The sequence below is a fragment of the Giraffa tippelskirchi genome, chromosome 9, assembly GCF_054371585.1.
Source record: "Giraffa tippelskirchi isolate mGirTip1 chromosome 9, T2T-mGirTip1v1.2.pri, whole genome shotgun sequence".
NCBI classification, from domain to species: domain Eukaryota; kingdom Metazoa; phylum Chordata; class Mammalia; order Artiodactyla; family Giraffidae; genus Giraffa; species Giraffa tippelskirchi.
In genome coordinates, this window is record NC_137283.1 from 1,662,907 (window position 1) to 1,680,232 (window position 17,326).

General features: G+C 41.4%; 1 protein-coding gene across 50 annotated transcripts in view; it reads right to left on the reverse strand.

Moving 5' to 3' along the window:
• Positions 1-17,326, reverse strand: part of NEK10 (NIMA related kinase 10) — a 249,969-nt gene that overhangs the window by 44,109 nt on the left and 188,534 nt on the right. For all 50 annotated transcript variants that reach the window (XR_014065243.1, XR_014065246.1, XM_081529548.1 and 47 more), the window contains 2 exons: positions 16,153-16,253; positions 709-819 (listed from right to left, as the gene is read on the reverse strand). Coding sequence is in view for 48 of the 50 variants with exons in the window: in XM_081529548.1 (XP_081385674.1) it covers positions 709-819; positions 16,153-16,253 (212 nt within the window). In the remaining 2 variants the exon portion in view is untranslated. The remainder of the gene's footprint in view (positions 1-708; positions 820-16,152; positions 16,254-17,326) is intronic.

Below are 17,326 nucleotides of genomic sequence, written 5' to 3' on the forward strand. Positions count from 1 at the left end.
CATTGCAGACTTCAATTTACTGGCTTGGTGAAGAATATTCCAATAAAGATTGGAATAGAATTCTCTAAAAAGACATATATATTTGTTTATATTAAAGATATTTAATATCGTTTCTTCTTAGGAAACACAATAACACTGAAAGAACTTTCCATTAGTCTTCTGAGGTTGAGGCCTTCAGAAATAAAGGTGAGAAAATTAGAGCAAAGGCGCATCCTTGATTTAGTCCCTTAAGCAGTGCTAAGGTCTCAGTGCTTGCGTTCTCTCAAATTTGTATATTGAAACTAATCCCCCAGGAGGGACCTTTGGGAAGTAATTAGGCCATAAAAACAAAGCCCTTAGTAAGTGTTCTTACTAAAAGCACCCTTAGAAAAGAGGCCTGGAAGAGCTCCCTTGCCTCCCTCTGCCATGTAAGGGTACAGCAAGAAGTTGGCAGTCTGAAACCGGGAAGAAGTTGCTAGACTCGACTATTCTGGCGCCTGATCTTGGACTTCAGCTTCCGGAACTGTGAGCAATAAATTCCTGCTGCTTATAAACTCAGTTTTGGGTATTTTTACTATAGCTGCCCAAATGGGCTAAGAGAAACACTGATGACATGCTTTAGGAAAGGGCAGAGTTTAACAGAGGATTGAAGCACGGGAGGATAAAATTTAATTTGTATGATGTGTTTCTGTTAGTAAAAGAAGAATTTCTATATGCAGAATACTGTACCTTTTTGATTTCAGATTTCAAATTACAAGGGTTACTCTGCTGGCTGAAGAGGGATTTCTTGAATCTCTCTATAATCCTTCTTTTCAAGTTGTAGTGCAAAGCTGGAGGAAGCTGCATAAAATGAGAAAATCATTATAAGCACATCATTAACAATGCATAGCTGACTCTCAAGAAGCATTTGTGATGGTAACAATATTCATTCAATAGGACTAAAGAAGAATTTAAAATTTTACTCCAAATAGCATGATTTGATATTACAATTTTTCAGTCTATAATCCAGAAAAAACATTTGACTGTGTTTTCTTTCAAAAGGTTACTTCTAATTATATTACTGTTCCTTCATTTTATTGATGTTATTTTTCACAGAACTAAACTACCTATTAGTTGCACATATAAACTGAGTTTTGTAAATAACAGACTTACAAGGAAAGATGCATTCTATGGAAGAAGAAAGAGAGAAATGAATATTTATACATTAGGGCTCAGTCAGGATGAATTAGATTTAATCAGTAAGCAGTAGGAAGCCACTGTTTGGGGTAGAGAAGGGAAAGTACATGAGAAGCACTTTTCGGATTTGATAATTCCCTGCTGTTACCACCAGAAGTTTCCACTTCCCAAAGTCAAACACCACAGGGCAGTGTTGCTGCACGGCCTTTCAGTTGCTGCCCAGTGTGATTCTGTCAAAGGGAAGTCTTTCCTGACTTGCCTTATTGTCTGCTACAGCACCGGTGGGTCCTTGAAAAGTGACTTACCCTGGTTCTGGCAACTAAACTGATATGCCTCTAGTTAACTTAGAATTGCTTTTCCTACTCCTGATGGCTTGAATTGACTTTTATAAAACTTTTCTTGGATAAGTTAATATTCAGTCACCTTAAGATTCACATATGGGGCATCACAAAGGACAGTACCCCATCTTTAAAATTTCCATGAAGAATTAAAATTTTTGCGCAGAATGATAACTCATTCATAGTTTAACTGCAGATAACATAAACATACAGTTAAATATATATATATTCTAATACTAAGAATGAAATGACTAATACCTATAATTTGTATGTGCCAGGCACTATTGTTACTCTTTTGTGGGCATTAGCCCACTTTTTTTCTTGACAGTAAACTTATAAATCAGGAACTATTCTATAGGTGAGTAAGTCAGACTTTATATAACACCCAAGATACTTTCTGAGTCTCCCAGCTCTACTTTTGCTTGAGAGCAAACACCACCACCACTAGCATTACACTAGTACAACACTTTACAAACATTTCACATACTGTATTTCCCTTATCTCATAGTCCCATAGGCTACCTGAAGGATGAAACTGAGTCTAGAAGAGAATGATTCCCTCAACATCACAAGTCTAAAATTGTGGGTTTTGTTTGTTTTTTTCATACCAAGGTAACAGATGAAAAAAATAAAATCTTGTATGTTTATATAGTAGGTTTTCTCAAACATAATATATGGATTCTTTCTGAGGAACTATATCCTCTAGTGTCTCCAAAAATACATTGGCAGACCATCAGTAGTGAGAGGGTAACAGGCAGGAAGGCCAGGGGTCTCCAAAAGGAGGAAATAGGCTGCAAGTGTCAAATATTTTTCTCTTAAAATTCTGTGTTGCCATGATGACACCTTGTTCCACCTGAACTTAACTTTTTTCAAACCTTGAGCTAGCCAGTACGTTTTTCTTATGGAAATGTTTTTCTTAAGCTATGTTAATGTATTATGTATTTGCTTTGGAATTTGCCTTTCTTCAAAATGGTTCCACCTAAGACTAACTTTTTTTCTTTTCTCAAACCTTGGGATGATAATAGCTCAACAAACCAGTATTCATATCAATTGTTTCATGGCTGGGGGATGACTACACCTCGTGCCATCCTATCTCAAAAGTGCATATTGTGGGAGATGGGCCTGGTGAAACTCCATCAACCTTGAGGTGTCTCTCTTATCTGATTAATAGCTTTCTAACAGACATAAAACCTCTGGCTAAAGACTAGCAGGGGTCACTCTTTCTGCCCCCTTCTGATATCTATGTCAGAAGCTTTCTCCATCTCTTTTATACTTCAATAAAACTTTATTACAGAAAAGCTCTGAGCGATCAAGCCTCGTCACTAGCCCTGGATTGAACTCCTCTCTTCTGGAGGCCAAGAATTCTGGCGTCTTTCACAGCTCAGCAACAACCTTTCATCTTGGGGACTCGTCTGGGATCTTTAGGAAAGGTAAGAACACTCAGAGCTCTAGCCTCTCTGCTTTCTCAGTATACACATTTTCTCAGGACGAGGGAAGCACACTCAGAGCTCTAGCCTCTCTGCTTTCTCAGTAGACACACATTTTCTGCTTTACTTGACTAACTCTATGGTGTGCTTCTGTGTTTGATTGCTTAAAAGACACACATGTGTGAACCAAGGGCTGTGTTCTAATCTGTGGTTCTGACGTGACCTCATACAGCTTATGGCAGAAACCCTTTTGGGGGATTATACCCACCTGTTAATGTCAAGAGGCACCCAACGTCTCCTTTGGGGAACGGCCAGAGATGGACGAAGCATGTGGACTGAACAAGCTTTCCACTCTCTTTGACCATTTCATAACTTCTTTGGAATTAGAACTACTAATCCAATCTGTCGGATCATAGACTTTCAAGGGTCTTGTGATCTATACTGTTACTGTGCATTGTTACTTAGGTCCCAAACTTAGACTGTTAGTCAGGAAGTGACTAGCCTCGCTAGAAGTCGAAAGCTAGATGGAGCTCTAGCTCCCAGAGCATCTCTCAGGTTAAAGGTCACTCGGACAGGAAGTACAGCGGCTTCTTCCCTTGGTAACACTAGCTCTCAGTGGACCAGAGGAGGGTCTCGGTGGCTTGTGTCCCAACTCCTTAGATATTCTTTCTGTGGGAATACTGGTGTGGTGATGCTCAGAAGGAACATATTGATTTTATGTTTGCACTGATCTTATTGTGGTCAGGAATATACTCAGGGTTGTGCACAGGCATTCAGGAGACAAATGTTTCCCCCAGCGGTCTTAGCTTGGGAGGCATTCTGGAAGGTTACACTGATAGCACCCCGGGTGACATCAGAGGCAAGCAACGATTTAATGGTGAGGAGCTGGACATTAGTCTGGGATGCCATCAGGTCTAGCCCTGGTGCATCTCCACCCTGCCTCAGTACTAGAGCTGGGAGGGATGAGTAAGATGCCTGCATCAGTAAGGGACAGACTAAGTCCGACCAGGGAAGGAAAACTTCAATGTAAAGTCTGTCTACACCCCCATCTAGACCAGGAAGGGATGCCTCTTCTAGAAAGATGGCTCTGGTCACTTTTTTCCCCTCTTACAGATGGGCGCTAACAATTCCAGCCTCACTCCTTTGAGCTGTATCCTGAAAAACTGGGATAGATTTGATCCCCAGAGCTTGAAGAAGACATGCCTGATCTTCCTATGTGATACTGCATGGCCACAGTATCCATTGGATGATGGCAAATGGTGGCTGGTTGGAGAGTCTCTTAAAAAACAAGGGAAATGGGTAGAAGTAGCATATGTGTTGCCCTTTTTCTCTCTGCAGGACATGCCAGACTTATGTCCTAAGGGTATAGATTTGGGCATGAAAACTTCAACTCCCTCCTATCCTCCTACTTAGCCCCCATATCTGGGGCTCCAAACTGAGCAAACTGAAAGTCAGAGAACCCCTCCCCCTCACCACCTAGGAAAGGTTGCCTTGATCTCAATAAAAACCCAAACTGAGATTCAAACTGCCCAAGTACATGTTCAAACAACCCCTGTCTCAGTACAACCGCAGACTACTCTGGTTTCAATAGAAACTCAGACAATTGAAGAAAAGCTCATACAGCCAAAACTAAGGGTGAAATAGGACAGAAGACAAAGAGATAAAGAAAAGCAGGTTTCTCCAACCTATCCCTAGGATCGTATGCACTGAACAAACAGAGCGGCTGAGGAACAATCGCACAAGCTGTTGCCTCTTCATGAAGCACCCACCAGGAGAAATAATCAGTCTATGAGAGTTAATAAGCTCTTTTCTTATCAAGAAATACAAAGAATCAAGGAGGATCTGGGAGACTCTTTAGACGACCCAGAAAAATATATTAGAGCCTTTAAGGGTATTACTCTATTTTATGACCTTACTTGGAGAGATGTGATGCATATCCTGGGACAATACTAACTCCTGACTCAAAAACCTGAGTTTTGGGGAAAGCTGTTGTCTATGGAGATGAATGACTTGGTAATGAATCAGTAGGGAAGAGGGAGGATGAGATAGCCACTCTCCCCACTGGGAATTAGGCAGTCCCAACTATAGAACAAGACTGGGACTATAACACGGCTAAAGGAAGATGGGATCAGAGTCATTTTGTCAGATGTATTCTTGAAGGACTCGAGCAAGTGCGTGCTAAGACTTTAAACTATGCCAAATTGGCAACCATAGAACAGGAGGAGAAGGAAGCTCCTGGTAAATTCCTCGATAGACTGAGAGAAGCCCTTCGCAGATTCACTGAGATTGATCCCAAAAGTGAAGAGGGAAGAGTGATCTTAAAAGACAGATTTCTCACTCAATCAGCTCCAGATATCTGCTGTAAGCTATTAAAACAGGCATATGGATCAAATCAGTCTTTAGATAATCTGTTGCAACAGGCTCAGACGGTTTATTATTGCAGGGAATACGAGGAAAAGAAAGAAAGGCAGAGAAAGGCAAAGGAACAGGCAGAAGCCCTTGTAATGGCTGTCAGAACCGTTCTTAAAACAGCCTGAGAAAAATGGCCAGAGGGATCCAAGTGAAAAGGGATGGGCTTGCTATTACTGTGGAAAGGAGGGGCACCTCAACCAGGATTGCCCTCAGGCATCTGAGCCGCCTCCGGCTCCATGTCCGGTCTGCAAGGGACCACACTGGAGGAAAGACTGCCCCCAGAGGTGTGCGTTTCAGGGGTCAGACTCTCAAGATAATCAGGACTGGAGGTGACTGGGGGTCCCCACATGAGTTCCCATCCTAATTACACCCGAGGAACCCCGGGTATTAATAACTGTGGGTGGCCAATCCGTTGATTTCCTTTTGGACACTGGGGGAACTTACTCTGTGCTTACTGAAGCCCCTGGTCCACTCTCTCCCACTTCCACTTCTGTAATGGGACTGTCTGGACCAGCCAAAAGGTATTATTTCATTCGTCCCCTAAGCTGAAACTGGGACTCTGTGCTATTTTCACATGAGTTTCTGATCATGCCAGAGTCTCCCTCACCCCTTTTGGGGAGGGATTATACTGAGCAAGGTCCATGCCTCTGTTTTCACGAATATGGAGCCCTCCCTTTTTCTCCCTTTAATTGAACAAAATGTAAATCCTAGAGTGTAGATCGATGGAAAATCTGTGGGTCAAGCGCAAAATGCTATTCCTGTAGTTGTCAAGCTCAAAGACCCACATTTATTTCCACATGAAAATCAGTATCCACTGAAACCTGAGGTTAAGGAAGGGTTAAAATCCATCTTTGAGAATTTAAAGGAGCAGGGGCTATTAATTCCCTGTAACAGCCTGTGCAACACTCGCATTTTGGGTATAAACAAATCAAAAGGTAAATGGAGACTAGTTAAAGATTTATGAATAATAAATGAGGCTGTAGTTCCTTAACACCCCGTGGTGTCTAATCCTTATACTCTATTGTCTGAAATTCCTGAATGAACCAAATATTTCTCAGTAATTGATTTAAAAGATGCCTTCTATACTGTGCCTTTGGTGGAGGAAAGTCAATTTCTATTTGCCTTTGAAGACCCTACACAGCCAGCTTCTCAGTTAACCTGCACAGTTTTGCCCCAGAGATTTCGTGACAGTCCTCACTTATTTGGACAAAGTTTGTCACAGGATCTACAAAACTTGAATAGCTCCAAGGCAGGGGTACTACAGTATGTAGATGATATTCTGCTCTGTGCTGAGACAGAGGAAGCTTGCTCACAAGCCTCAGAAGATTTCTTAAACTTTCTGGCAGGCTGCAGTTATAAGGCATCATGGAAAAAGGCTCAGCTTTGTCAACAACCTGTTAGATATCTGGTCCTAATCATATCAGAAGGGACTAGGGTCATAGGCCCCGAGAGAAATAAACCTATACTAAATCATCCTCTACCTATGACTTTAAGACAATTGAGAGGATTTTTAGGAATCACGGGCTACTGCCACATTTGGATTCCAGGTTATGGGGACTTTCCCGGCCTTTATATAAACTTATAAGTGAGACTCAGCAGGCCCAAACCGACAAGCTGGCTTGGTCCCCAGAGACTCAAAAGGCTTTTAAGACTCTTCAAACTGCTCTCCTGCAAGCTCCCACTTTGAGCTTGCCCACAGGGTTAGAATTTGTCACTGAAAGAAAAGGTATGGCCTTGGGAGGTTTGACACAACCCTGAGAGCCTCACCAACAATCTATAGCTTATCTGAGCAGAGAATTAGATGTAATCTCATGTGGGTGGCCACACCTTCTAAGAGTAATTGCAGCAACAGCTTTATTAACACCTGAAGCCCTCAAAATAATTAATGGACGAAATCTTACTGTACTGACTTCTCATGATGTGAGTGGGATCTTAAACTCTAAGGTTAATACTTGAATGATAGACAGTAGGCTTCTTAAATATCAGTCATTGTTGTTAGAAGGACCAATAACTAAGGTTAAAGTTTGTGGAAATTTAAATCCTGCCACTTTCCTTCCTGAGGAGGAAAATGAAACACCTGATCAAGATTGTTCCCAATTGCTAACTTTAAACTATGCAGCTCGGGAAGATCTGATGGATACACCATTAGACAATCCTGACATGGAAATATTTACAGATGGCAGTTTTTTTGTTCGAGATGGGAAGCATAAAGCAAGTTATACCGTGGTGAGGGCTGAACAGGATTTAGAAGCAAAATCTCTCCCCCAGGGAATGAATGCTCAGCTAGCGGAGCTTGTGGCTCTGACCTGAGCTCTAGAGTTAAGCAAAGGGCAGCGGGTAAATATCTACACTGATTCTAAGTGTGCTTGTTTGACCTTACATGCTCATGCTGCAATACGGAATGAAAGACAGTTTACAACGGCAACAGGAGAACCTATTAAGTATTTCAAAGAGATTGAGAAACTTTTAACTGCTATATATTGTCCTAAAGAAGTAGCTGTTATGCATTGCAAAGGGCACAGCAGGGACGGGAATAAAGTAGCCAAAGGCTGACTGTCAAGCCAGAAAAGCAGCACTTTACGAAACCCCTTCACTTAAGACGGCTTTGATCTCGACAGGTCCTGTGGAACAGGAAAAACCACAATATACTGAGGAAGAACTAGAGAGATATGAGAAAAGAGGAGCAAAGATTACTGATAAAGGATGGTTACAGTCCGACGATGGACGATTAATAATTCTTGGAAATGCTCAATGGAAAATTCTTAAGGGTTTACACCAGAGTTTTCATTTAGGTGCAGAGAGTACTTACCAGATGGTTTGTCGTTTGTTTGAAGGTAAAAATGTAATGAAGACTTGAAAGAACATTATCAAAAGATGTGAGGTTTGTCAGAAAAATAACCCAAAGACTGAAAAGCTAGCAAAATCTGGGTTACAACAAAGTGGAAAGTATCCTGGAGAGGACTGGGAAATTGATTTTACTCATATGCGAAAAGCAAATGAATATTCTTGCTTACAGGTTTGGGTAGATACTTTTACTGGATGGATAGAGCCTTTTCCCTGTTGTAGTGAACAGGCTAAGGAGGTTATAAGAATTTTAATCTATGAAATTATTCCCAGGTTTGGGCTGCCACGGAGCCTTCAGAGTGACAATGGCCCTGCCTTTAAAGCTGCTGTAACTCAGGGGGTGTCTAAAGCTCTAGGAATAGAATATCATTTACACTGTTCCTGGAGACCCTAATCCTCAGGAAAGATTGAAAAAGCTAATGACATTATTAAGAGACATGTGTTCAAATTAACTCAAGAGATGCAGGACAATTGGATTAAAGTTCTACCTGTAGCTTTAATGAGAGCTCAAACTGCCCCCAAAGAGGAGGGACTGTCCCCCTTTGAATGTATTTATGGAAGCCCTTTCTTATGCACAGACATAGTTATGTAACAGCCCTCAGCTTTTCAACAGGCATTAACAGAACTCCAGGAGGTGACTCCTGACCCAGCCTCTGGGTAAGCAAGCCTCTCTTTGAGCCAGGAACTGAGGTCCTAATAAAAACATTGGGATCTGTGGGTCAATCCCTCGAGCCCCTCTGGGAAGGCCCTTACCAGGTTATTCTTTCTTTTCCCACAGCTGTTGAAGTGCCAGGAATTGATTCCTGGGTGCCTCACACTTGATTTAACAGGTGGCATCCTGACCAGAACTAAGTGACTTCATTTTATGTCTTTACTTTCTATGCTCTGACTTCGTACTTTTCAGGCGGGCCTGATAATCTATGTGAGCCTACTTCTGCTGACTCCAAAGATCCTGAGTCTGCCATTTGATCCTCAAGACCGTGCCTTTCCTGTCCTGGGCTCACTCCTACGCTGCATTTCATAATCAGTCTAACTGCTGGGTCTGCGGAGCATTCCCCTCTTCATCAGTGGAAGGCTTCCCATAGTGGACATCTCCACTTCAAGGAAAGGACTTTCTCCAAGTCTGCAGATACCTTCAACAACAATCGCATGTGATGCCTCTTCTTCATCTGATGATATCTAACAACCCTAAGATGGACTGGTGCAACACTTTGTACTTTAACTATGGACATAACGTGACTTTTAATTTTGATTATACATTGTCTTGGTTTAATTACTGTTTTGCTACACATAAGAAGGTAAATGGGTCTAGATGTGGTGGTTTTTTACCTGACGTTTATCAAATATGGGATGAGGTTATATGGCTAACTCCTGAAAAGGGACGTCTAATATCTAGCTCCCCCATATGCTGGGAACAAATAGAGCCATCCCCAGAAGTTAGCCAACAACTTAATTACAATGATTGGAAACAATTGGGATTTTTGCCAGAAAATATGCAATGTAATCATTCCCGTGTTTTCCAACCCCAGTTCAGGTCCTCCCTTTGTCTGGCCAGGCACTAGTTGGGACTGGATATCTCAGTCACGCTGGATTGCTCCAAACGGGATCTACTGGATAGGTGGCTCTTACCAATGGGCACGGCTTCCCCCTGGCTGGAAAGGGAGATGCACCCTAGGTCTAGCTTTTACTCAGGGCTTCATATTTTCAAAGCTTCCGGAGAAGCCTGCTAATTTACCCCACCTTAGAACTTGCAGGGCAGGGTCTGTATTTCACCGGTATGATTATTTGGCTGCAGTGTTTGTTCCCTCTCTGGGAACTACAGATGTCATGCTACGAGTGGATGCTCCGACTAATTTTACTCAACAGGCATTGCAAGATTCTCAAGAAGCTATTTCAGCTCTTAATGCTGAACAAATACAAGTTAGAAAGGTGGTTTTACAAAAAGATTGGCCTTATTCTGACAGCTGCACAAAGAGGAACTTGTGCCATTACTCATACCCAGTGCTGTACATATATTCCTGATATGAGCACTAATGTTACTCATTTTACTAAACACACGACCAAGATGATTAGGGCCATGGATACTCCTGAGGCCTCAACTGCCTCACTTTGGCAGACATTAACTAGTTCCTCATGGTGGAAAACTATCGTAATTGCAATAATTCTGATTATTCTGTTTTTGCTGCCTGCTCCCTGCTTCCTCCTTTTGGAGACCCCTGGCCTTCCTGCCTGTTACCCTCTCAATACTGATGGTCTGCCAATGTATTTTTGGAGACACTAGAGGATATAGTTCCTCTGCCCCCTTCTGATATCTATGTCAGAAGCTTCCTCTATCTTTTTTATACTTTGATAAAACTTTATTACACAAAAGCTCTGAGCGATCAAGCCTCGTCACTGGCCCTGGATTGAATTCCTCACCTCCGGAGGCCAAGAATTCTGGCGTCTTTCATGTCTCAACAACAACCTTTCAATAGCCCACAGGATCTGCTTTGATAGTGACTCAAATAATATCTTTTCTATTGAAAATAGTTATTTGACATATTACTGTTTAAAATGAGATTTCACTAAATGCTAAACTGTTCAACATCATCAAAATAAATACACAGAATGTAAAATTCTCTTGTTGTTGTTGTTCGTCTCTCAGTCGTGTCTGACTCTTTGTGACCTCATGGACTGAAGCACTATTTGGGCTTCCTTGTCTTTCAGTATCTGCCAGAGCTTGCTCAAACTCATGTCCATTGGGTTGATGATGCCATCCAACCATCTCATCTTCTGTTGCACCCTTCTCCTCTTGCCCTCAATCTTTCCCAGCGTCTGGGTCTTTTCCAATGAGTCGGCTCTTGGCATCAGGTGGCCAAAGGATTGGAGTTTCAGCTTCAGCATCAGTCCTTCCAATGAATATTCAGGGTTGATTTCCTTTTGGACTGACTGGTTTGGTCTCCTTGCTGTTCAAGGGACTTTCAAGAGTCTTCTCTGGCACTACAGTTTGAAAGCATCAATTCTTCAGCCCTCAGCCTTCTTTATGGCCCAACTCTCACATCTGCACATGACTACTGGAAAAACCACAGCTTTGACTATGTTGGCTTTTCTTGGCAAACTTATGTCTCTGCTTTTTAATACGCTGTCTAGGTTTGTCATAGCTTTTCTTCCAAGGAGCAAGCATCTTGTAATTACACGGCTGCAGTCTCGTCCACAGTGATTTTGGACCCCAAGAAAATAAAGCCTGTCACTGTTTCCATTTTTTTCCCAATCTATTTGCCTTAAGAGTTTACAAACCCTGAAAACCTGAGTCCACTGGAGAAACACAGATTTGCCCTAAATTCTGTTCAATCTGCCATTCTTGCCCCTAGGAACCAGAAGATGCAGATGAGAGGGTGCAGATGGATCTAACTTCATCCATCACCACTGCTGGAAAAAACAGTATGTTTCCCTGGTGACAGTTAGTCCTGCACTTTTCATCTGAGGACAGCTCATTGCTATTCCTGACCACATCTATGTTCTTCTGGCAACAAGTATTGTTGCTAAGATGACCGTCTAAAGGAGCTCCAACCAAACTAACAGTCTACTTTCTAGGAGACAGATGTTCCATTTTTAAAAAGTTGCAATATACTGATTTTCAAAGCATTTATTTAACACAACAATCAAATTTTAACCATAGAGTTAAATCCAAATCTTACATTGGCTGCAAAATTTCTACCTAAGCAATAACACATGAAGACTCCTGCTAACATATGTATTTCAGTCACCTTAATTCCTCAAAGATCAATTTTGGTTTCCAGCAATGGAAATGAACCACTGATTTCATTCTCAGCTCACTGAGCTTAAGATCACTATCTCATTTTTTATGAAAACAGATGAAAAATCACTGGAGGCAGGGTAAAGTTTCTAACATTGTTTCCCTTAAAATAGCTGCTTTTAGATTGTCTCCACAGATTTGTCTCCATGGAAATTGAGTAGGAAAGGTTACCACCAGCAAGAAGTAAGCAGTTTCCCATTTAAAGTCACTTGTTGGTTGTCAGAAATGTCCTGGCTCTGCAATTCAGGGTGCTATCACAGAATAAGTCTGTGAGAGTTTGAGAGTCTAGTACATAAATACATGAACAAGAAGGGTTTGTGGTTTTTTTGTTTGTTTTGTCAATTCAGTTTTACTTTCAGAAGTTTTCCTTTGCAATTACCAGAAAGGAAAAACTGATCCTGGTCTTTAACCTTTGGTGAATATGGGAGTGTAATGTTTAGCCTTGTATTTATCTCCTTTATTTGAAAGGCATTAAGTTTGGTAAGTTTCCCAAAGAAGAATCATTCCTTACTATGTGCAAAGTCATAACATTGAAAGTATTCTGGAAATACATTTTTACAATCACCACGGTTATATCTGAACTTGTAGCAAGGAATGCCATTTTCCCAAAAACATGAAATAATTTGTTATGCTGGCAGTGTAAGAGCATAATAATTAGGTGTTAATAATTGTTTCATTCTTGCTTTAAAATACTTTGAAATCCAGTAAAGAAATAAAATATATCCATTTAAAAGGGTTTTTTTTTATTATTAATATATAAAAATGATCAAGACAGGCATATGGAAATTAAATTTCAAAGGATATTTTCTCTTAATTTGGTAGTGAATTGTTAAGGTAACCAAGAAGCTATTTGAAGTTATTTCTATAACACTACAGTTAAGAATGCTTCCCTACATATTTATATCAGTATTTAAATGGAAATGTGTTTTTGAATATAATACCTTTACTCCATAGAGATATAGCAGACTATATTTTGATTTATTAACCAATTTTCTTTCTCCATCATATGTCTTTGTGCCCCTTCACCTACTTTCATTCAATCGGGTAGACAGTTTTGTGGGGTTGCGTAAGGGAAAGGTTAACGGCAGAAAATGGAAAAAAGGGTAATCAACTTTAGACTCTTCAGTCTCAAAAGGCCGGCCCTCAGGGTAACTGGAAAGAATACTAGATTTAGTTAAAAATTGAACAAACAAACAAACAAAAAACCCATAAAAAACAATTCAAACATGATAGATAAGAGCCAGGCTACTCTCCAGGATGGGCAGAAGTCAAAGGAGGAACAGTGAGAAGCTGGAGGTTGGCAGGTTCCAAATAAGGGAGTCCCTCATCCAGCCCCCAGGCTAACTGTGCCAGTTGTCAGTTTGTTTAGTCTCAGTTCCAAATCCACCTTCACTGCCCTGTTTGTGATACTGAAACATATGTCCCTTGTCAGCTGGCTGGATGTTCAGCTCTATCAGCAGAGGGCACTAGTGGAGGATGAAGCCTGTCTTTCTTGTTCCAGTGATGCTCCTGCCTTGCCTTAGTTTGGCAGCACTGAATGGTCAGCAGGGAGGGGAACCTCAGGTGGTGCTAACCCTCAGTCCGGTTCAGTGGCACCAACCCTGCAGCCAGCTTTCTGAAGCGTTCCATGGATCGGCACCTGCCTCTAGCACCTCACCTGGTCCCACGGAGGGCAGTTCCCAGCACATTATCCTCACATGCTGCTTTCCAGCAGGTCCAAAGCACAGAACCTCAGAACATTTCTCTGGCTTTTCCAGTGAGGTCTGAACCTCAGCCCAGGATAGGGTGTCCTCTTTCATTTTGTTTCTTTCTTGGGTGCTCTTCCTTAGCCCTATAAATAGTGACTTCCCCATCTGCTCTTATGGTCTTTAAATGTCTCTTCCCCTCCTCAGTAGATAGTACTCTGTTATTATGAGTAATTCTTATCTAAGTATTTAAATGAAATCATCCCTGTTGAAATCATTGCGGTTTCTGTTTCCTGACTAGACTTTTTTTATTTTTTTCTGACTAGACTCTTAATGAAACAGATTTGGTTTCAGGATTGTCCAGGAGGAGCCACACAGATGGTATTTGAAAACTGGTTTGATTGCACCCTTGGAACTAAGCCCACTGCTGTGCTGTTTGCCAAGAGGACACAAGATGCTAGTGATCCACGGCATGCTGTGCTGCCACAGTTAATCGTTGTCATCTGGATGAAGAGCCAGCTGAAGAGAGCACCCTGGAAGCTTGAGTGACTGTGACATTTGACGATCAGGCCAAATGTATGAAGACCACAAGGGTGGTGGGGTAGGTGGGTCCTTCAGATGCACTGGAGCACTTACAGAGACAGTGACAAGCTTGGGTCCTTTAACTCTCAGCTCAAATCATAGTCTAGGAGCCAGAAAGTTTCCATGACAGCCCTAATAGAATGTACTTCTTGCTACCACAGCGCTGGTATAGCTAATAATCAAACAGGAATCTAATTGAGTAGATTGCTGAGTTACAGTGTCAGCTGAATGCTCATTTCATCAAATTTCTCATGTGAAAGTTAGAAAAAAAGATTAGAATACTAAAACTCCAAGTAGGGACAAGTTGTTGGACCCAGATAAAACTGACTATCTTGAAACTCAACTTACTCTGAGCTATTGTTGCCAGTGGAAGTAGCTTTAAACCCTGCATCTGAGAAGACAAGCTTTCTTTTGCTTCAAAACTCTACTAACCTCACCTAGGACAAATGAGGGCTGATATCTTTAAAAGAGATACTCATTCCTCTGAAGACCCACAATAGTGAGCTTTAAGTCAACAACAAGGGTCATATCTCAGTATGATCCGGGGGAACTGGTACACAACATTACCGAAGAGGAAATAGCTTATACGTTAAAAAAAACACTGCAAGATTTTGTTATTCCATATCAGCAGCAACCCAGAGTGCCGGGAGCCAGCTCACGAGATCCCACCCATGACAGAGTCATGAGGAAGAGGACTGATCGAGCACGGCTTCTCAGGCCTCGGGGATTCTCGGGAGGCTGCCTCAGCGCTCACCTTAAAGATGGTATCTGCCTTCCTGATGTTTGCTACAATAAACCTCTTCTTACTTTCTATGACTTAGGCAAAAGGCCTTTCCTGATTCCCTTCTACAATAGATCATTCTGAAACCTCAAATCAACAAGGCCCCTGAACGGTAGCACCCTAAATAAAATTATCTGGGATATAGAGTATGCTGATCTAAATTCCTTTCGCTAACATATTGGTTTGTTTAATAAATGTACCTGTGCCTTTGGAGCTAATGCGCATGACTGCTCCCTAGTAATAAAACAGCATTGAGAGCCTCCACACAGAAAGCCCCAATGGGCACAGAAACCTTTCATAGGGAAAAAGATTTGTTAGGAAATATTGCTTTATAAAACTGTTACTTAGTTTATATTTACTCACTATGTTTTTGCTCTTAATGTATTTAGCCTATATAATGAAAGCATAATAGTTAGAAATTTATATAAATAAAAGTTTAGCTTTAATACAAATAATAAGACAATTGTTGATTTAACTGATGATTCTTACTTAGAGCTGACCTTCAGCTTGCTGTTCTATGACTTTATGGAACCACATTCTTTTCTGTTAAGCTCAAGGCGTAGAGTAAATTACCGAAAACAGGTTTTACCTTGAAACTTTCTGCTGATGAACTCTTTCCTGCTGTGCCTGATACAAAAGTGTTCTGACTGATCAACCCTTATCAATGGAGAGTCACAAGATGTTAGCAGGCCCCCAGGCCAGAAGATGATGTAAACAAAATGAGGCTTTTTGTAACTAAAGACATGCAAACGATTTCGATGAGGGTCAAAACTCCTGGCCCATTAAGCTGAATTCATATGCCCATTAAGCTAAATTGGTATGCCCACTAAGCTGAATTGGCATGACTCTATACTTTACATTTGTTTCTATATACCACTAAAAATATAAAAGCTGTCTTAAAAAACAATAAAGTGGAAGACACTTGGAAATGCTAAAACTCGCTGTGTCTTCTCATTTCGCATCGCCAACGCCGTCCTTCCTGAGGGAACCCCTGGACCTGCTGGAGCTGGACTCCGGCACCAGAGAACATGCACAGGAGTGGATTCTAAGAGTGTCTCAAAGGAGTTCTTTGGCAATATTAGCACCAAACTTGTACTTAAGATGAAAAGGAAATAAAAAGCTGGCACACTGACCTGAGTGATGTAGATGACTTTGTGCAGCTGGATTAGGATCTGCTGAATAGGATCACTGATCTGACGTACTTTCCTCTGTGACACAGCAATTCCTGCAGATGCTGTGGATAAAAAAGTCTGCAGTTAGTGAAGACCCTGGTTTTCCCTTTCAAACACCGTATTAATGGGAAAAACGGGGTAAAATTCAGGGAAAAAAAACACAAAACAAAGCAAAAGCCCTCATCCTACCAATGAAACAGTATGTAGAGAGTTTGTAACACTTCAATATTTTAATATTGGATGCGTAATTCCTTCCTTCTGGAGAAGGCAATGGCACCCCACTCCAGTACTCTTGCCTGGAAAATCCCATGGACGGAAGAGCCTGGTAGGCTGCAGTCCATGGGGTCGCTAAGAGTCGGACACGACTGAGCGACTTCACTTTCACTTTTCCCGTTCATGCACTGGAGAAGGAAATGGCAACCCACTCCAGTATTCTTGCCTGAAGAATCCCAGGGATGGGGGAGCCTAGTGGGCTGCCGTCTATGGGGTCGCACAGAGTCGGACACGACTGAAGCGACTTAGCAGCAGCAGCAGCAGCAATTCCTTCCTTCTACTATTTATAACATCTGGAAGACTATTTCTCACTTGGAAAATTTGCTTGAAATTACACCAGGCTGCCACTACCAGTCAGTGGTGTCTTGTAGACTGTGGCCATTGAAAAGTTAGGCTTCAGATATGTGCAGTTAAGAGACTATCACACTTTAAAATTTTAAATTCATTATAGCAAATAAAACTAATTTTATTAAAACTACCAAAATGCAAATACTGAATAGGCAATCTTACAGAGCAAACAAAAAAACTAATAAATTATAATTTGTAATGTAATCAAGAGTTTGAAAATTGTTACAAATTATAATTTTCACCTCCCTTCAGGTCTCAATAAGACACATTTATAATTTATTCTGAGTCCTTATCATAGAGCCACATCACTTTCACAGTCCTAGGCTAGCTTGGTGCCAAATTGCATAGAAGCCACTTTCCCAGATTCATATGTTGTAGGCACAAGTCCCATTCTTAACTTTGAGGAACGTAAAGCTATTATAACTTCCATATTAGTCACAAGGTCCCCTCTGCCTCCTCTCGCCCTCAGACCCACAATGGAAGACAGACCAGATAGGTGGATGTATACTATCCT